Source organism: Bufo bufo, chromosome 2 (genome assembly GCF_905171765.1).
Source record: "Bufo bufo chromosome 2, aBufBuf1.1, whole genome shotgun sequence".
Lineage (NCBI taxonomy): Eukaryota > Metazoa > Chordata > Amphibia > Anura > Bufonidae > Bufo > Bufo bufo.
Window position 1 is genome coordinate 467,352,631 of NC_053390.1, and position 21,741 is coordinate 467,374,371.

At 42.8% G+C, this 21,741-nt stretch overlaps 1 protein-coding gene across 5 annotated transcripts in view; it reads left to right on the forward strand.

Moving 5' to 3' along the window:
* LOC120989528 (protein mono-ADP-ribosyltransferase PARP14-like) overlaps positions 1 to 21,741 on the forward strand; it is a 245,264-nt gene that overhangs the window by 72,315 nt on the left and 151,208 nt on the right. For 4 of the 5 annotated variants that reach the window (XM_040417684.1, XM_040417688.1, XM_040417687.1 and 1 more), the window contains one exon: positions 19,475 to 19,514. In XM_040417684.1, coding sequence (XP_040273618.1) covers positions 19,475 to 19,514 — 40 coding nt within the window. Of the gene's footprint in view, positions 1 to 19,452; positions 19,515 to 21,741 lie in introns of all 5 variants that reach the window. The other variant, XM_040417685.1, reaches the window with a different exon arrangement.

A 21,741-nucleotide genomic window follows, 5' to 3' on the forward strand; every position in this document is an offset into this window, starting at 1 on the left:
AAAGCCTTACGAGTGCTGTGGCCACTTTTTGGAATATATTGGTTACTATAATGTCGTGCGCTTCGTGCCGCTGTACAGTAATACACTCATATAGTGTGCTGTCTCCGCCATCTTTTGTGGAAAGTCATAGTAACCAATGACGCCGTGCGCTTCTGCACTATGCAGATGCCAATCCGGTATCTCACGGACTGTGTTCCACGGACGTGTGAATTTAGCCTTACACTGTACACCATCCAATTGCACCAAGGAGGAAATGAAAGCTTGGGGGGGCAGAGCCAACTGAGCATGGTGGAAGACGTGTGAGCTCTGAGCTCCTCACCATATCACCCGATCAAACAGCTATTTTACAACCCTGACCGATTTAAATATGGGCAAACTCAGCAAGGAGAGAAGTGGAAATGTCATTCAGACGACCAAAGCAAAGAAAACTCATGGGGACTTGAATAAATACCTCTATAAGAAGACAGCGTCTCCGGCAGTTAGAGGGAAGATGGCGGCGGCTGAAGAAATCGCTGCAGCCCTGGACATAGAGTCAGATGATGCCAGCTCCTGCGCCCCTTCAGACCTGCCGGATGATCCGGACCCTGCTCCGATTACCAGAGCTTTCCTACAGCACTCCCTGCAGCAATCTTTGGCTCAATCCTTGTCCCCGATACTGACAGAACTGGCGGCCATTAAAACGGAGGTAACGCAAAAGGGTAACGCCTCGCTGGAGGACTTTCAGATAGCTGTGATACAGCACAGCAAGGGTCTCCAGAGCCAAATGAGATCCTTAAGCTCCCAGGTGGATAGTGTCTATCTCCACCTGGAAGACCAAGAGAATAGGGGGAGAAGGAAGAACGTGAGGTTAAGGGTCATCCCCGAATCTGTAGCGGCGAAAGCACTGATGGACAGTGTCAGGCCGATATTCGCCGAAATGGTGGGAGCATAGCGGGCTGATACCATCACCATTGAAAGAGCGCATAGAGCGCTTAGGCCTAAGCCTGCTGCAAGTGAACCGCCTAGAGACACCATTTGTGCCCTCTTGAATTACCTTGATACAGCTGCGGTACTCAAAGTGGCAAGAGAGAGAGAAGAAGTCACCTTTGAAGGGAATAAAATCTTGTTGTTTCAGGACTTGGCAGCTAGCACCCTGGCTAAGCGCAAGGCGTTGAAACCCCTTACGGCTGAATTGAGGGAGAGGAGGCTGCCCATGAGGTGGCTTTTCCCCTTTGGACTTTGCACCACAATCAACGGTCGACAGATAGTTATCCGCCACCCAGATGATCTTCCCAAGATTCTCCCCGCTGGACATCCCTTCCTGGCTCCCATCTGCCAACATGGAGAAGTTACCCAAGCTTGCTGCTCCATCACCTTGGCAAGCTATGTCCAAGCACAAGCACCCGAAGAAGAAATCGCTGACAGGGGACTGAGCTGCTCCTTCATGTAGTTAGAGCGTTCAGGTTCAACTTTTCTCACTGATGTTTATAGCATCAGTGAGCGCCGTTGTCTCCTCCTCACTATAAGTTTGTACTATAGTATTTGATGCCCAAAGTTTCCGCCGTTCAAAAGTGTTTTACACCCAGCCATTCCTAGCATTTTGCTCATATATTTAAAATGACATGCTTTGGAGCCGAGTGGGCGGTCTTGCTGTTTTAGCATCACCACATGTCTTGGAGAGATGGTGGGATAGCAATATCTCTGTCTCTATATTCCGCCTGTCGATTACAAAGCTTAGACGGTTTAAGTTTATTGGTCAGTTTAATTGCCATTATCTAAAAGGTCGGGTGAGTGGTACATCTAGATTTTTCTAGAAGTCTCTACCTATGTCCCCTCCCCCGATCTTTTATCCTCAATATGTCATTGCTCTATTGCGCCTTGTAGCGCCTATGGGGCTGTTCAGCCCTTTCACCCTGTTAATATTTGTTTTATTGTCTTTATGTTTAGTTTTTCGGAGTCAAGCTATTTGGTTCACAGCCATCAGATTTGAAGTTGGTGCAGATATTAAGTCTCATTGATATGGCGCACATTACACTTTACTCACTCAATGTGAATGGAATGAACATTCCACAGAAACGTAGTCAGGTCTACCATACACTTAGGAAAGAAAACCCTGATATTGTGTTTTTACAAGAAACGCATTACAGACATGACCATGTGCCCAATATGACTAGTAAGCGCTTCCCAGACTGGCATCATGCCACTCACTCCTCGGCATCAAGAGGTGTCTCTATTGGCTTTAGTAAAAACCTCCCATTTCAGATGACAGCGAAATTGATAGATCCCAATGGCAGGTTCCTATTTGTTAAGGGGAAAGTCCTAAACTCAATAGTTACCCTAGCCGCTGTATACGCCCCGAATAAGAGACAAATTAAATGGCTTATTCAGATGTTAGAATCCTTGAAAATGTTCACAGAAGGGATCTTGATATTAGGTGGGGACTTTAATCTCACACTGGATCATGGGATGGACTCCACATCTGCCATATCTCAATTATCAGGAAAACAAAGACGTAGATTTAAGTTAGCTTTGGCAAAGGTGGGTCTTTCTGATGTATGGAGATTACTCCACCCAGAGGTTAAGGATTTTACCTTTTTCTCTAAGGTTCATGGCTCTTACCAGCGCCTGGACTGTTTATTTCTATCTAACAATGCTGTACCTGCGATTAAAGAAGCCTCTATAGGGTCTATCACGATTTCGGATCATGCCCCTGTGAGCATGAAGCTGCAAATTAAGGACATGCCTGGGAAGTCTTGGTCATGGAGGCTAAACTCAACTTTAACCACTTAAGGACCACAGGTTTATACCCCCCTAAAGACCAGGCCCTTTTTTACAAATCGGCACTACACTACTTTCACCGTTTATTGCTCGGTCATGCAACTTACCACCCAAATGAATTTTACCTCCTTTTCTTCTCACTAATAGAGCTTTCATTTGGTGGTATTTCATTGCTGCTGACATTTTTACTTTTTTTGTTATTAATCGAAATTTAACGATTTTTTTGCAAAAAAATGACATTTTTCACTTTCAGTTGTAAAATTTTGCAAAAAAAACGAGATCCATATAGAAATTTTGCTCTAAATTTATAGTTCTACATGTCTTTGATAAAAAAAAAATGTTTGGGTAAAAAAAAAATGGTTTGGGTAAAAGTTATAGCGTTTACAAACTATGGTACAAAAATGTGAATTTCCGCTTTTTGAAGCAGCTCTGACTTTCTGAGCACCTGTCATGTTTCCTGAGGTTCTACAATGCCCAGAAAGTACAAACACCCCACAAATGACCCCATTTCAGAAAGTAGACACCCTAAGGTATTCGCTGATGGGCATAGTGAGTTCATAGAACTTTTTATTTTTTGTCACAAGTTAGCGGAAAATGATGATTTTTTTTTATTTTATTTTTTTTCCTACAAAGTCTCATATTCCACTAACTTGTGACAAAAAATAAATACTTCTATGAACTCACTATGCCCATCACGAAATACCTTGGGGTCTCTTCTTTCCAAAATGGGGTCACTTGTGGGGTAGTTATACTGCCCTGGCATTCTAGGGGCCCAAATGTGTGGTAAGGAGTTTGAAATCAAATTCTGTAAAAAATGACCAGTGAAATCCGAAAGGTGCTTTTGGAATGTGGGCCCCTTTGCCCACCTAGGCTGCAAAAAAGTGTCACACATCTGGTATCTACGTACTCAGGAGAAGTTGAGGAATGTGTTTTGGGGTGTCATTTTACATATACCCATGCTGGGTGAGATAAATATCTTGGTCAAATGCCAACTTTGTATAAAAAAATGGGAAAAGTTGTCTTTTGCCAAGATATTTCTCTCACCCAGCATGGGTATATGTAAAATGACACCCCAAAACACATTCCCCACCTTCTCCTGAGTACGGCAATACCAGATGTGTGACACTTTTTTGCAGCCTAGGTGGGCAAAGGGGCCCATATTCCAAAGAGCACCTTTCGGATTTCACAGGTCATTTTTTACAGAATTTGATTTCAAACTCCTTACCACACATTCGGGCCCCTAGAATGCCAGGGCAGTATAACTACCCCACAAGTGACCCCATTTTGGAAAGAAGAGACCCCAAGGTATTCCGTGAGGGGCATGGCAAGTTCCTAGAATTTTTTATTTTTTGTCACAAGTTAGTGGAAAATGAGACTTTGTATGAAAAAAAAAAAAAAAATCAGCATTTTCCACTAACTTGTGACAAAAAATAAAAAATTCTAGGAACTTGCCATGCCCCTCACGGAATACCTTGGGGTGTCTTCTTTCCAAAATGGGGTCACTTGTGGGGTAGTTATACTGCCCTGGCATTTTCCAGGGGCCCTAATGTGTGGTAAGTAGGTAAATGACCTGTGAAATCCTAAAGGTGCTCTTTGGAATATGGGCCCCTTTGCCCACCTAGGCTGCAAAAAAGTGTCACACATCTGGTATCGCCGTATTCAGGAGAAGTTGGGGAATGTGTTTTGGGGTGTCATTTTACATATACCCTTGCTGGGTGAGAGAAATATCTTGGCAAAAGACAACTTTTACCATTTTTTTATACAAAGTTGGCATTTGACCAAGATATTTCTCTCACCCAGCATGGGTATATGTAAAATGACACCCCAAAACACATTCCCCAACTTCTCCTGAGTACGGCGATACCAGATGTGTGACACTTTATTGCAGCCTAGATGCGCAAAGGTGCCCAAATTCCTTTTAGGAGGGCATTTTTAGACATTTGGATACCAGACTTCTTCTCACGCTTTGGGGCCCCTAGAATGCCAGGGCAGTATAAATACCCCACATGTGACCCCATTTTGGAAAGAAGACACCCCAAGGTATTCAATGAGGGGCATGGCGAGTTCATAGAAATTTTTTTTTTTTGGCACAAGTTAGCGGAAATTGATATTTTTAATTTTTTTTCTCACAAAGTCTCCCGTTCCGCTAACTTGGGACAAAAATTTCAATCTTTCATGGACTCAATATGCCCCTCACGGAATACCTTGGGGTGTCTTCTTTCCGAAATGGGGTCACATGTGGGGTATTTATACTGCCCTGGCATTCTAGGGGCCCTAAAGCGTGAGAAGAAGTCTGGAATATAAATGTCTAAAAAATTTTACGCATTTGGTTTCCGTGAGGGGTATGGTGAGTTCATGTGAGATTTTATTTTTTGACACAAGTTAGTGGAATATGAGACTTTGTAAGAAAAAAAAAATAATAATTCCGCTAACTTGGGCCAAAAAAATGTCTGGAGCCTTACAGAGGGGTGATCAATGACAGGGGGGTGATCAATGACAGGGGGGTGATCAGGGAGTCTATATGGGGTGATAACCACAGTCATTGATCACGCCCGTGTAAGGCTTCATTCAGACGTCCGTATGCGTTTTGCGGATCCGATCCATCTATCAGTGCATCCGTAAAAATCATGCGGACATCTGAATGGAGCTTTACAGGGGGGTAATCAATGACAGGGGGGTGATCAGGGAGTCTATATGGGGTGATCACCACAGTCATTGATCATGCCCCTGTAAGGCTTCATTCAGACGTCCGGATGCGTTTTGCGGATCCGATCCATCTATCAGTGGATCCGTAAAAATCATGCGGACGTCTGAATGGAGCTTTACAGGGGGGTAATCAATGACAGGGGTGTAATCAATGACAGGGGGGTGATCAGGGAGTCTATATGGGGTGATAACCACAGTCATTGATCACGCCCCTGTAAGGCTTCATTCAGACGTCCGGATGCGTTTTGTGGATCCGATCCATCTATCAGTGCATCCGTAAAAATCATGCGGACATCTGAATGGAGCTTTACAGGGGGGTGATCAATGACAGGGGTGTAATCAATGACAGGGGGGTGATCAGGGAGTCTATATGGGGTGATCACCACAATCATTGATCATGCCCCTGTAAGGCTTCATTCAGACGTCCGGATGCGTTTTGCGGATCCGATCCATCTATCAGTGCATCCGTAAAAATCATGCGGACATCTGAATGGAGCTTTACAGGGGGGTGATCAGGGAGTCTATATGGGGTGATCACCACAGTCATTGATCATGCCCCTGTAAGGCTTCATTCAGACGTCCGGATGCGTTTTGCGGATCCGAACCATCTATCAGTGGATCCGTAAAAATCATGCGGACGTCTGAATGGAGCTTTACAGGGGGGTAATCAATGACAGGGGGGTAATCAATGACAGGGGGGTGATCAGGGAGTCTATATGGGGTGATCACCACAGTCATTGATCACGCCCCTGTAAGGCTTCATTCAGACGTCCGGATGCGTTTTGCGGATCCGATCCATCTATCAGTGGATCCGTAAAAATCATGCGGACGTCTGAATGGAGCTTTACAGGGGGGTGATCAATGACAGGGGGGTGATCAATGACAGGGGGGTGATCATGGAGTCTATATGGGGTGATCAGGGGTGATCAGGGGCTAATAAGGGGTTAATAAGTGACGGGGGGGGGGGTGTAGTGTAGTGTAGTGGTGCTTGGTGCTACTTTACTGAGCTACCTGTGTCCTCTGGTGGTCGATCCAAACAAAGGGGACCACCAGAGGACCAGGTAGCAGGTATATTAGACGCTGTTATCAAAACAGCATCTAATATACCTGTTAGGGGTTAAAAAAACCACATCTCCAGCCTGCCAGCGAACGATCGCCGCTGGCAGGCTGGAGATCAACTCTCTTACCTTCCGTTCCTGTGAGAGCGCGCGCCTGTGTGCGCGCGTTCACAGGAAATCTCGGCTCACGCGAGATGACGCCTATTGGCGTTAGCGTAGCCTGGGGGAGCCGCCGCAATGACGCCTTTCGGCGTTACAGTTGCGGGAAGTGGTTAATGGAGGAAAAAGAGCATAAAGAAAGGGTTAATAAAGTACTCATGGATTACTTTAGTTTGAACGAGACCCCTCAGATATCGAGTCCGATCTTGTGGGAAGCCCACAAGGCAGTAGTAAGGGGGGAATTTATTAGCTTAGGTTCCAAAGTTAAAAACACAGAAATATAGTGGCAATACTGGAGGAGCGGCTCAACCCCTAACACTGTAGCGTGTTTTACATTGGGGGAGCAGCCCCACCGCATGTGGACCGCAGCAAACGACTATCCCCAGCAAAAAATGCATACGGTGGAGGATGTCGGCGCGGTCCACATGCACCACAAGAGCATCCTACACAAAACGGAGCATTGTGCGGATGTAAATACAATCGTATAAATCACAGAAAAAATGCACCAAACGGATATGCCACTGACTATACTGGCTAGTCATAAATGCAGATATTAAAAGCTGAGACTTTCGCCAATATATTCCTGTCAGGAAAATATCGGAGCCCATCATTGCACCACGTCACGGTCACTCAGCATGGCAAAGGGTCCTACCACTACGCTACCTATGGTGTGAACACGGTCTGAAGGCGATGTAATCCAGCTCGCAGCCAGGCTTCCACACAAACGCCTAGCAGGACAACTAGTGCAATGTGAACAAAGCCAAGACTGCAAGCCAAGCCAAGACTGCTGGGGATAGTCGTTTGCTGCGGTCCACATGCGGTGGGGCTGCTCCCCCAATGTAAAACACGCTACAGTGTTAGGGGTTGAGCCGCTCCTCCAGTATTGCCACTATATTTCTGTGTTTTTGTCTTGTTCTATATGTAGTGTATGTGCCGTTACCTGGCATTCAAACACTCTTTTGCACCTGGTGACCTCCATCACAGGCTCTGATATGGGCGTGGCTTGCAGTCTTGGCTTTGTTCACATTGCACTAGTTGTCCTGCTAGGCGTTTGTGTGGAAGCCTGGCTGCGAGCTGGATTACATCGCCTTCAGACCGTGTTCACACCATAGGTAGCGTAGTGGTAGGACCCTTTGCCATGCTGAGTGACCGTGACGTGGTGCAATGATGGGCTCCGATATTTTCCTGACAGGAATATATTGGCGAAAGTCTCAGCTTTTAATATCTGCATTCATGACTAGCCAGTATAGTCAGTGGCATATCCGTTTGGTGCATTTTTTCTGTTCCAAAGTTAAAAGACAAAGAACACAGATAATAAATTCCCTGCTCTTGCAAATTTCCACACTGGAAAAATTACACAAAACAGCCCAGACGGATGAGGTATTGCATCAATTAAAATCCCTGAGGTCTCAACTAAAAGACAAACTGAATATTAAATCAGCTAAAATACTTCAGGCACTGCGATTCAAATACTACTCGCATGGTGACAAAGGCTCCAAACTTATGTCGAATCTGTTAAAGACCCAGAGGAATAAGTCCTTTATTCAGGTAGTTAAGTCTAAAGAAGGGCATAGATTAACTGCTACTCCGGCAATAGCAAAATAATTTCTCTATACAATCTGGAGAGCGAAAGGGGGACTGAAACTAGTGATAATACATCCCTGCAAAACCGCATCAATGACTTTTTGAAATCTATTGATATGCCTACCTTGTCGGCCAACGATAAAACGGATCTGCTGAAACCGTTTACGGAGGAGGAAGTTGCTAAAGTTCTACACAGCATTCCAACGGGGAAAAGCCCAGGACCGGATGGTCTCCCTATAATATATTATAAGAAATTTGCGGACATACTGATACCGTATTTCACTAAGCTTTGCAACTCCCTTCTCTGCGGTTCGGCTCTTCCTCCACAGGCACAGGCGGCAACTATCACTATTATTCCCAAAGAGGGGAAGGATCCGGAAGCGTGTGGTATCGTCCAATTTCGCCACTTAATACAGATTTAAAATGGTGGGCTAAACTGCTAAGTCACCGTATGGCTGGTTTGCTGCCTGGGCTGGTGGGGGAGGAGCAAGTAGGATTTGTGCCTGGCAGAGAAGGTAGGCATAACATTAGTTGAGTGGTGAATGCGGTCTGTTACGCCAGGAAGAAAAACATGCCTTTAATCTTACTGGGGACTGATGCCGAAAAGGCATTTGACAGAGTAGGTTGGCCTTACATGCGAAGTACATTGCTAGCGTTTGTCTTTCCAGATGTATTTGTCAAAGCTATTTTCTCCTTGTACTCAGCTCCCACAGCCCGTATTTTGGTAAACTGCACCCTGTCGGACCCCTTTATCATCAGAAATGGTACTAGGCAGGGATGTCCCCTTTCCCCAACTCTGTTCATATTAGTTCTAGAAACATTACTGCTGAAATTTAGGCAAAACCCTGATATCAGAGGAATTCAATTGAGAGGAGATACACATAAGATGGCAACATTTTCTGACGACTTGCTATTTATGGTCACCAACCCTAATGAAGCAATGAAGCAAATACTGGATATCTTCAATACCTTTGGAGAAATCTCCAATTTTAAAATTAATCTTGAGAAGTCTGGGGCCATTGGAGTTTCTTTATCCCCCACTCAATTGAGAAAGATTAAGGATATGTCCCCTTTTAAGTGGCCCTCCACAGCGATAAAATATTTAGGAGTGATGATACCAGCCAATCCTGCCCATTTGTTTCATTTAAATTACTCCCCCCTAATAGCAAAAGTCCAAACGTTCCTGAATAAATCCTTGACACCTAGGATTTCCTGGATAGGTAGGAAAAATGTATTAACCACATACAGTGGGATGCGAAAGTTTGGGCAACCTTGTTAATCGTCATGATTTTCCTCAATAAATCGTTGGTTGTTACGATAAAAAATGTCAATTAAATATATCATATAAGAGACACACACAGTGATATTTGAGAAGTGAAATAAAGTTTATTGGATTTACAGAAAGTGTGCTATAATTGTTTAAACAAAATTAGGCAGGTGCATAAATTTGGGCACCACAAAAAAGAAATGAAATCAATATTTAGTAGATCCTCCTTTTGCAGAAATTACAGCCTCTAAACGTTTCCTGTAGGTTCTAATGAGAGTCTGGATTCTGGTTGAAGGTATTTTGGACCATTCCTCTTTAAAACATCTTTAGTTCATTCAGGTTTGATGGCTTCCGAGCATGGACAGCTCTCTTTAAGTCACACCACAGATTTTCAATTATATTCAGGTCTCGGGACTGAGATGGCCATTCCAGAACGTTGTACTTGTTCCTCTGCATAAATGCCTTAGTGGATTTTGAGCAGTGTTTAGGGTCGTTGTCTTGTTGAAAGATCCAGCCCCGGCGCAGCTTCAGCTTTGTCACTGATTCCTGGACATTGGTCTCCAGAATCTGCTGATACTGAGTGGAATCCGTGCGTCCCTCAACTATGACAAGATTCCCAGTCCCTGCACTGGCCACACAGCCCCACAGCATGATGGAACCACCACCATATTTTACTGTAGGTAGCAGGTGTTTTTCTTGGAATGTTGTGTTCTTTTTCCTCCATGCATAACGCCCCTTGTTATGGCCAAATAACTCAATTTTAGTTTCATCAGTCCACAGCACCTTATTCCAAAATGAAGCTGGCTTGATCAAATGTGCTTTAGCCGACCTCAAGCGGCACTTTTTGTGCTGTGGGCGGAGAAAAGGCTTCCTCTGCATCACTCTCGCATACAGCATCTCCTTGTGTAAAGTGCGCCGAATGGTTAAACGATGCACAGTGACTCCATCTGCAGCAAGATGATGTTGTAGGTCTTTGGTGCTGGTCTGTGGGTTGACTCTGACTGTTCTCACCATTCGTCGCTTCTGTCTATCCGAGATTTTTCTTGGTCTGCCACTTCGAGCCTTAACTTGAACTGAGCCTGTGGTCTTCCATTTCCTCAATATGTTCCTAACTGTGGAAACAGACAGCTGAAATCTCTGAGACAGCTTTCTGTATCCTTCCCCTAAACCATGATGGTGAACAATCTTTGTCTTCAGGTCATTTGAGAGTTGTTTTGAGACCCCCATGTTGCTACTCTTCAGAGAAAATTAAAAGAGGAGGGAAACTTACAATTGACCCCCTTAAATACTTTCTCATAATTGGATTCACCTGTGTATGTAGGTCAGGGGTCACTGAGCTTACCAAGCCAATTTGAGTTCCAATAATTAGTTCTAAAGGTTTTGGAATCAATAAAATGACAACAGTGCCCAAATTTATGCACCTGCCTATTTTGTTTAAACAATTATAGCACACTTTCTGTAAATCCAATAAACTTCATTTCACTTCTCAAATATCACTGTGTGTGTCTCCTATATGATATATTAAACTGACATTTTTTATCGTAACAACCAACGATTTATACAGGAAAATCATGACTTTTAACAAGGTTGCCCAAACTTTCGCATCCCACTGTATATTCTTCCACAACTGCTATATGTGCTGCGTTCACTTCCAATATTGATACCTAGAGCCTTCCTAGATAAATTACTTACTCCCTACTTACAAGAAAGAGGAAGCATGGAGGGATCTCATTACCAGACATGTATGCATATGTTCAGGCTATTCATTTGGAGAGATGGTTAGCTTTAGCTAGACCAAAGGAGGCACCCCTGCATGTGCGCATGGAAAGAGAAGTGTTAGGGAAACAAGGAGTACACTCGCTTTTGCACAAACCCCAAACATCAGGCTCCCTGGGGCTCATAAGTGTTACCACCATTGGCACTATTAAGGAGTGCCAGAAGTCACCGGCGCCAAATCTCAGTAAAGGTTGTTTATCCCCAGTTACTCCTCTTGAAGTATTGCCTTATGTTCTCTCTGACAAGGTGATGGAGACTATCCCAGTATGGGACTCAGTATCTGAGATCAGAGTGGGAGATATATCGAGGTTACCCTTTTCCTCTGATTTCTATGAATCCCTCCGAGGCGAACCACCGAAATTGGGTATGGATATACAAAAATTGGATTTTGAGGTTACATGTAGGAAGTTTAAGTCATCAAAACACCTACCGATGGTAGACCCCTCTTGGTTGGAGACCATGGTCTTACTGCCAAAATTACCATCTAAAGGCCTATCACTGATATACAGACAGATCATAGAAAAAAGGAGTGACACACCACACTCCTACCTAAGGGAATGGGAAAAAGAACTAAATATAAGTTTAGAAGACTCTAGTAGATCCTTCATCCTGTCACACTCACATGGGTTCTCCAGATGTGTCAAGGTGCAGGAGAGCTCACTTAAAACCCTCACTAGATGGTACCGCACGCCTGAATTCCTATACAAAATTCACCTAGGTAATTCGAGTGACTGCTGGAGGTGTCTGGAGGGACTGGACAGCCTTTCCCACATATGGTGGTATTGTCCGAAAATTAGGCAATTTTGGGAATTGGTGGAAGGCATCATGAATAAGATCTGCCCAGGTCACTTGACACTTACCGCTCCCCTAGTATTGCTATGGAAACCAGAAGGCAAATTTATTCCCCATAAAAATATTATGGAAATGGGTTATGAGATTACCTTGGGAGTGATCAAGTTAGGAGCCATTTGGTTAGGCCATATTACCTATTCCTATAAGCACCGGATCAAGTGGAAGTAATGTGAAATTAGGCTAAGCATAATGCAGTCTCTAGACTTAAGATTCATGTAGAACTCACTAATGAAGTGAACTAACTCGACTTTTTGTTTTATGACTCTGTGTTTTTGTGTATTTCCTGATTTAAGTTATGTTTTCTGTTCACTACTTTTGGAACAATAAGTGTATGAGAATCGTATATTTCACAATGCATGATAAGTTAGGTCGAAAGACCCCCTGCTTACATATGATGTAGGTTATATTTGTGACTTAAGATGTATTGCTTTATTGATCAGTTGCACTGGTCCTGCCTTTTTTCAAAAGTACTAAAGTATATGTAATTATATGCTTTTTGATGTTGATAAACATAATAAAAAGAAAATGTTTAAAGGAAATTAAAGCTTTAAATGATCTAGAACAAGATAGAAATATAACCATTAAACCCTCTGATAATGGTGGTAATACGGTTATTCTTGATACCTCTATGTATAGATCCATGTGTGAGTCTCTACTGGCTCCTAAGGACTGTTACGAGGTGCTAGAGAGTGATCCAACTAATCAGTATAAACAGGAACTTCTCGCAATATTACGTACATGTACGTGGGGGAATGCGGTGCCTTACCGCATTCCCACGTGCATGTACGTGATGTGATCGGGCAGGTGCAGGAGCTGTCTCTGTATATAGAAGTAATCTTGAATTAAAAAGAAGTTATTTGATACTACAAGTTCTAATGATTACCTCTGTGTGCATGTCTGTAAAATGTAATAAGCTTTCTTTTGGGCAGCACGGTGGCCAGTGGTTAGCATTGGTGCCTTGCAGCGCTGGGGTCCTAGGTTCAAATCCGCATGGAGTTTGTATGTTCTCCCTATGTTTACGTGGGTTTCCTCCAGTTTTCTCCCACAATCCAAAGACATACTGATAGGGACCTTAGATTGTGAGCGCCAAGTGCATAAAATAAATACTGCTCATATCACCTTATTGTCACGAGGGTGTCAAGAGCCACGTCTGACTCCGTTATACCCGGGGTCAGGAAGTCAGAGCGGGTGGCTGCGCGTTCTATGTACAAAGACAGTGCTGTTTCGTAATGGTAGCTTTCTGGGTTTGCCTTGCAACCCTTTTTGGCTCACTCAGGGATCCATAGCTTCTTCTCCTCAGCTGTTTCTTGTCCAGCACTTCTAACCTCCTTATATTCTCTCACTTCTCTGGTTGCCAGATATAGAGCTTCCTGCCTGGACTTCTATACTGACCCACTGGAGCTGTGTAGCTGTGTTCCCTGGTTGTTGTTCCAGAACGTTGCCCTCCGGATCCCTGTTGGGCCTTTGGCGTCTGCTGTGGTCGCCCACCTGGGATTATATGTTAGTCTGTATTGTCTGTCATCTCCTTGGTGTTTTCCTCTTAGTGTCAGTGGTGCGGACTAGTGATCCCACCGCCCCGTTCACTACACAGGGCTCATCTTAGGGAAAGCCAGGGTTTAGGCACGTGATCGGCGTACGGGTGAGGAACCCGTCTAGGGACGTCAGGGCAGTCAGGTGCCAGCCGCAAGGTGAGTCAGGGGTCACCACCTTTCCCTCTCCCTTGGACAGGGCCTTCCCATTTCCCTCCCTTTGCGTGACGCCGGTCATTACACTTATGGTGGAAGTATAGAGACTTGCTACATCCCAGGTTACCAGAATAGCTTCTGGTGGTAAGGGTTGTAAATTGTTTGACTGTCAAAAAGGGCGATGTATCTAACAAAAAGGATTTTGTGTTTTTGATATGAGGTGTCAGAATTTTCTCCAGGAAAATGGACAGTGGTGAGAGAACTGAATTTGCCACTATGGGGCGACCAGGTTTTTTTTCCGAGTTTTTATGTATTTTAGGTAGTACATAAAATACTGGTGTAACTGGATTCGGGTTAGTAAGATAATTTACTGTTGCATCATCAATTATTCCTTTCGACCTATAGTGTTGCAATGTATGATGAATCTTGGAGACAATTTGACGAGTAGGGTTCTGGGATAATTTTTGGTAAATCTGAGAATAGTTTAGTTGGCACTTAATCACTGAGATTATGAGTAAGAACAGAAGTGTTCGAAACGCGTAAATCTGGGGGGGAGTGGGAAGGAGTGCCACTGTGTTTGTACATGACAAGTTTGGTGGAATAAAGACTGGGACCGGAAAACTTTTACTACGAGTGCTGGAGCCTCTCTTTTTTCTCTACATAACTTAATCACTGCATTGTATTTACTCTTATCCATTGTAAGTAGAGCCCCACCTTTATCTGCTGGTTTAATAACCAGATTTATTTCTTGGCATAATGCATTTAGGGCTTGTCGATCGGTGGTACTGAGATTATGGGAAAATTTACTGTATATTTACATTTTACTAATTCCTTCCTAAAGCTTTCCATATCCCTCTGGACTAGGCCAATAAACGTTTCTACCGGAGGATAACTTTTGGGTGGAGAATATGAACTTTTGTTCCTCAAACCCAATGTCTCTATTGAGATTACAGATTTTGGTTCTAACCTGTTTCTATCGGATGTCGGGAGACTCCAAAAATTTACTTTAAGGCGAACATTCTGATATAGCTTCTGTAAGTGCATATGTAACTAGAATGTGTCAGGTGCATATAATGGACAAAAAGACAGGCCCTTTTGTAAGAGTGAGAGTTGTGCTGGACTTAATGAAACAGAAGAGATGTTAAACACCAGTGGCTGTACCTGTGAGCGTGTTGTAATAGTCAGATTGCTTAATCCTATTGTATTACCACCCTTTTGCCCTCTTCTTGGTCTGCAGGTTGGTTGTGGTTCCATTAGACGAGGTTGATGTTGGGAGTCCTCGCTAGAAGCGTAGCGGAAAGAGTCTGCTGATGGCGACCTCCTGCCGGCACGTTGCGGACGAGAAGATACATCTGGCCATTTATATACATGATTCTGACTATAGTCCTCTGTATCTCTCAGGAATTTCTGTCTTTTAGTGGCTTCAATTTCCTTAGGGCATTCAGTCAGGGTAGAGGTGATTTTATTTTTGAAGCTGAGCGTAATCCTCTTTGGATAGGACTTCTTGAAGTTGTGTTTCTGTAGCCTGGATCAATTCCTTGCACTCCCTGAAAATGCTATAAGTATCGTTCCAACCCTGTTTCCAATAATAAATACAATTACAGCATTTACACACCTGCGGCATAGGTAAGTACCACGGATCCAAGATGTTACTTAAAATCATTTATGGGAATGTTACCTCTCTGTACCTGGTATTCTTTCCTTAAATTAAAATTATATACAGACTATAACTAATTTTGGCTTTAAAATCAGAACTTGTGAGAAAATTTGGACGACTTTCTAATTCTATAGATCATACAGTGCAAAAGATAGCACTACAGTTTTTCTTTTCCTCTTAGGTGCCTTCGCTTAGTCCTCCAACTAGTCTTGTAATAGCTCTGGTATGGCAATTTGTTACTGCAGGAACCGCTTTTATGTAATTGTTCGCAATTGTAACTGTATCGAACGGAAGCCTATTCTTCGCTTTAATTTACTTTTTATATCCTGTTATACATGCATTTGTGATATGGAACATGGTTATTTATATTCTGGTCAATCCTATATTTATTTTTATTTTTATATTTTTTTGGATATGGGCAGTGTCTGAGGAAGGCCTGCGTGCCGAAACGTAACATGAATATTGCCGTATGTTGAATAAAAAATCTCTACTATCAAGACCAAAATCTACATGCTGTAGTTGTATTTATTAAAGAAGTACAATGCGTCACAAGAAAACAATCTCAGAATGGCTTGGATAAATAAAAGTGTTCCAAAGTTATTACCACATAAAGTGACACATGTCAGATGTCCAAAATTTGGCCTGGTCCTTAAGGTGAAAAATGGCAATGCCCTTAAGGGGTTAAAGAGACATTGCAGCGGTGAGCACTTCAAAGTGTATAGGAAGGAACAGTCCCATAGAAGTGAATAGGATGGCTTGTAATTGCACCTTCTCCTACTGCGATGTCGAAGGCAAGCAGGTAAACAATGAAGGAAAGCCTGTGCTCACACGACGATCCTAAAGATAGGTCATCAATAGTAGAATCCTGGAAACTCTTTTAACCTCTTCAGGACACAGGGTGTACCGGTACGCCCTGATGTCCTGGTACTTACAGGGACACTGACAGGCCCAATAAGCATATTTAGCTATATATATGACTGCACAGGTCTTCTAATGTGCATTAAAATCGTATAAGTATAACCCCTGTCCACCTTATAAATACAGTAAACTCAAGTTTTATAACCTGATAGAATCGTTTTCTTTCTGCCCAAGGGGCGGCGTTTCAGCTTGACTTCTGCCCAGCCAGCCGCCCCCAACCGCCGTTTTGAAGCGCCGCCCAGCTCATCAATATTCACTTCGCTGGGCGGCTTCTGCTGTCCCTGATGTCTTTGAGAGCAGCGCATGCCCAATACAAAGCTATGGGCATCGGACTCCATTTCATCTTCAGCGCATGCGCCCGGCACCCTCACTGGCCGGGATCACATCGCGCCTGCGTCCCCTCTGCTTCTTAGAGGCCGCTTCAGCCTCTACGTTCTGCTCCTGCGCCGGGCACTCTTCTGAAGCGCTGCTCTCAAAGACATTGGGGACAGCAGAAGCGGCCCAGCGAAGTGAATATTGATGAGCTGGGCGGCGCTTCAAAACGGCAGTTGGGGGCGGCTGGCTGGGCAGAAGTCAAGTTGAAAAGCCGCCCCTTGGGCAGAAAGAAGACGATTCTATCAGGTTATAAAACTTGAGTTTACTGTATTTATAAGGTGGACAGGGGGTATACTTATACGATTTTAATGCACATTAGAAGACCTGTGCAGTCATACATATAGCTAAATATGCTTATTGGGCCTGTCAGTGTCCCTTTAAGGACACAGGGCGTACGGGTACGTCCTGTGTATTTCCGATCACCGCCGCCCGGCAGGCGGTGATCAGAACCCGGTGCCTGCTCAAATCATTGAGCAGGCACCTTGGCTAAATGCACGTGGGGGGGGTCCCGTGACCCCCCCGTGTCAGTGATCGCCGCAAACCGCAGGTCAATTCAGACCTGCGGTTTGCAGCTTTACCTGCGGTTTTCAGCTGCTGGCGGCGGTGCCATCGGGTCCCCATGCGGCTTTAGGGGGGACCCGATCGCATGGAAGGCAGCGCGATGCCTAAGGAAGGCATCACACTGCCTTCCGGTGATGAGCCTGTTTTCCCCAAATAAAGTAAAAAAAAATTGGTAAAAAATAGGGGTATAAACATATCACATGACCTAACCACTCAGATGAACACCGTAAAAAATAAAAACTGTGCTAAATAAACAATTTTTTTGTCACCTTACATCACAAAAAGTACAACAGCAAGCGATCAAAAAGGCGTTTGCCCACCAAAATAGTACCAATCTAACCGTCACTTCATCCAGCAAAAAATTAGCCCTTACCTGAGACAATCGCCCAAAAAATAAAAAAAACTATGGCTCAGAATATGGAGACACTAAAACATAATTTTTTTTGTTTTAAAAAGCTGTTATTATGTAAAACTTACATAAATAAAAAAAAAGTATACATATTAGGTATCGCCGCGTCCGTATCGACCGGCTCTATAAAAATATCACATGACCTAACCCCTCAGATAAACACCGTAAAAAATGTAAAATTAAAACTGTGCTAAATAAACCATTTTTTGTCACCTTACATCACAAAAAGTGTAATAGCAAGCGATCAAAAAGTCACACGCACCTGTAAATAGTGCCAAAAAAAACGTCATCTCATCCCGCAAAAATCATACCCTACCCAAGGTAATCTCTGAAAAACTGAAAAAATTATGGCTCTCAGACTATGGAAACACTAAAACATGATTTTTTTTTGCTTAAAAAATGAAATCATTGTGTAAAACTTACAGAAATAAAAAAAAAGTATACATATTAGGTATCGCCGCATCCGTGACAACCTGGTCTATAAAAATATCACATGATCTAACCTGTCAGATGAATGTTGTAAATAACAAAAAAAAAAAAACGGTGCCAAAACAGCTATTTCTTGTTACCTTGCCTCACAAAAAGTGTAATATAGCGCAACCAAAAATCATATGTACCCTAAACTAGTACCAACAATACTGCCACCCTATCCCGTAGTTTCTAAAATGGGGTCACTTTTTTGGAGTTTCTACTCTAGGGGTGCATCTGGGGGCTTCAAATGGGACATGGTGTCAAGAAAAATCCAGTCCAGCAAAATCTGCCTTCCAAAAACCGTATGGCATTCCCTTCCTTCTGCGCCCTGCCGTGTACCCGTACAGTAGTTTATGACCACATATGGGGTGTTTCTGTAAACTACAGAATCAGGGCCATAAATATTTAGTTTGGTTTGGCTGTTAACCCAGGCTTTGTAACTGGGAAAAAATTATTAAAATAGAAAATCTTCCAAAAACGTGAAATTTTGAAATTGTATCTCTATTTGCCAATAACTCTTGTGGAACACCTAAAGGGTTAACAAAGTTTGTAAAATCAGTTTTGAATACCTTGAGGGGTGTAGTTTATAGAATGGGGTCATTTTTGGGTGGTTTCTATTATGTAAGCCTCGCAAAGTGACTTCAGACCTGAACTGGTCCCTAAAAATTGGGTTTTTGAAAATTTCTGAAAAATTTCAAGATTTGCTTCTAAACTTCTAAGCCTTGTAACATCCCCAAAAAATAAAATATCATTCCCAAAATGATCCAAACATGAAGTAGACATATGGGGTATGTAAATTAATAACTATTTTTGGACTTATTAATATGTATTGTAGAAGTAGAGAAATTGAAAGTTAGAAATTTGAAAATTTTTCCAAATTTTTTTGACTCAATTTTACCAGTGTAATGAAGTACAATATGTGACGAAAAAACAATCTCAGAACGGCCTGGCTAAGTAAAAGCGTTTTAAAGTTATCACCACATAAAGTGACACTGGTCAGATTTGCAAAAAATGGCCTGGTCCTTAAGGTGAAATAAGGCTATGGCCTGAAGGGGTTAAGGACTGGTGGACCTAGCTCTTAGTGAGACTTGCACCAGATATTAGTCATTGATACTGTGCTGCTGATTTGTCCATTATTAAACATTTCTAGAATTCCATTGTAGTGAGATATACTTTAAAAGGTTAATACTACTTTTCTGCTGCTTTTATAATTGAAGTTGTTGTCTTACATTTATGCAGATGGATAAAGCCCTTCCATTCAGCGTGGAAGAAACTGGAAGTAAGTTTAAGATTTTTATTTATATTTCTAGTTAATAATTTCTTTTCATGTCTTCAATTTTCATGCACGTATTTCGGTCCGCAAACCATGGATCTGCAAAATACTGCTACCTTCCATGTGCATTCCTCATTTGGTTCAATTGAAATGGATCAGCCAGTTTGCTATCTGCAAAAAATGCTCATGGCACACAGTAACATAAATAAGTATATTACTCTGCTCTAGTAGAAAACCATTCTAGTGCTGGGTGGAGTTCAAGACTAAAATGTTTAAAGGGGTTGGCCACCCTAAGTATCAAAAATCCAAAGTGCCCTAGACAAAAGCCCAAACCATGAAGTATTTATACCATGTGACATGTACTGGCTATATATCATTTTTCTAACCTGTTACCATGGCGCGCTATCCTGGAGGAGCTCCTCAGACCGGCCGTGTGGGAGGAGCAGCTGTAAAATGAAAGTTAAAATCCCAGCATGCATTGCAGCAAGCATGTTCAGAGGAGCAATCACATGACATCCCCGCCCACCTTTGTTTCCATAGAGACAAGAGCCCCTCATATAATATCAATAACTCAGTCATCAGTGAATAACTGCTATACAGACAGTAACATACATAGTATATACAGTACAGACCAAAAGTTTGGACACACCTTCTCATTCAAAGAGTTTTCTTTATTTTCATGACTATGAAAATTGTAGATGCACACTGAAGGCATCCAAACTATGAATTAACACATGTGGAATTATATACATAACAAACAAGTGTGAAACAACTGAAAATATGTAATATTCTAGGTTCTTCAAAGTAGCCACCTTTTGCTTTGATTACTGCTTTGCACACTCTTGGCATTCTCTTGATGAGCTTCAAGAGATAGTCCCCTGAAATGGTTTTCACTTCACAGGTGTGCCCTGTCAGGTTTAATAAGTGGGATTTCTTGACTTATAAATGGGGTTGGGACCATCAGTTGCATTGAGGAGAAGTCAGGTGGATACACAGCTGATAGTCCTACTGAATAGACTGTTAGAATTTGTATTATGGCAAGAAAAAAGCAGCTAAGTAAAGAAAAACGAGTGGCCATCATTACTTTAAGAAATGATGGTCAGTCAGTCAGCCGAAAAATTGGGAAAGCTTTGAAAGTAAGGGCTATTTGATCATGAAGGAGAGTGATGGGGTGCTGCGCCAGATTACCTGGCCTCTACAGTCACCGGACCTGAACCCAATCAAGATGGTTTGGGGTGAGCTGGACCGCAGTGTGAAGGCAAAAGGGCCAACAAGTGCTAAGCATCTCTGGGAACTCCTTCAAGACTGGTGGAAGACCATTTCAGGGGACCACCTCTTGAAGCTCATCAAGAGAATGCCAAGAGTGTGCAAAGCAGTAATCAAAGCAAAAGGTAGCTACTTTGAAGAACCTAGAATATGACATATTTTCAGTTGTTTCACACTTGTTTGTTATGTATATAATTCCACATGTGTTAATTCATAGTTTTGATGCCTTCATAGTCATGAAAATAAAGAAAACTCTTTGAATGAGAAGGTGTGTCCAAACTTTTGGTCTGTACTGTAAGGCCAAAAAAAGACATCTGTCCATCCAGTTCGGCCTGTTATCCTGCAAGTTCCAGAGGAAGGCAAAAAAAAAAACTGTGAGGTAGAAGCCAATTTTCCCCACTTAAGGGGGAAAGAATTCCTTCCCGACTTCAATCAGGCAATCAGAATAACTCCCTGGATCAACGACCCCTCTCTAGTGGCTATAACCTGTAATATTATTACACTCCAGAAACTCACCATCACCACCTCCTCAGGCAGAGAGTTCTATAGTCTCACTGCTCTTACCGTAAAGAATCCTTTTCTGTGTTTGTGTACAAACCTTCTTTCCTCCAGACGCAGAGGATGTCCCCTTGTCACAGTCCTGGGGATAAATAGATGATGGGAGAGATCTCTTTACTGACCCCTGATATATTTATACATAGTAATTAGATCTCCCCTCAGTCGTCTTTTTTTCTAAAGTGAATAACTCTAATGTTGATAATCTTTCAGAGTATTGTAGTTGCCCCATTCCAGTTATTACTTTAGTTGCCCTCCTCTGAACTCTCTCCAGCTCTGCTATGTCTGCCTTGTTAAAAGAAGCCCAGAACTGTACACAGTACTCCATGTGTGGTCTGACTAGTGATTTGTAAAGTTGTAGCACTATGTTCTCCTCACGGGCATCTATGCCCCTTTTAATGCAACCTATTAT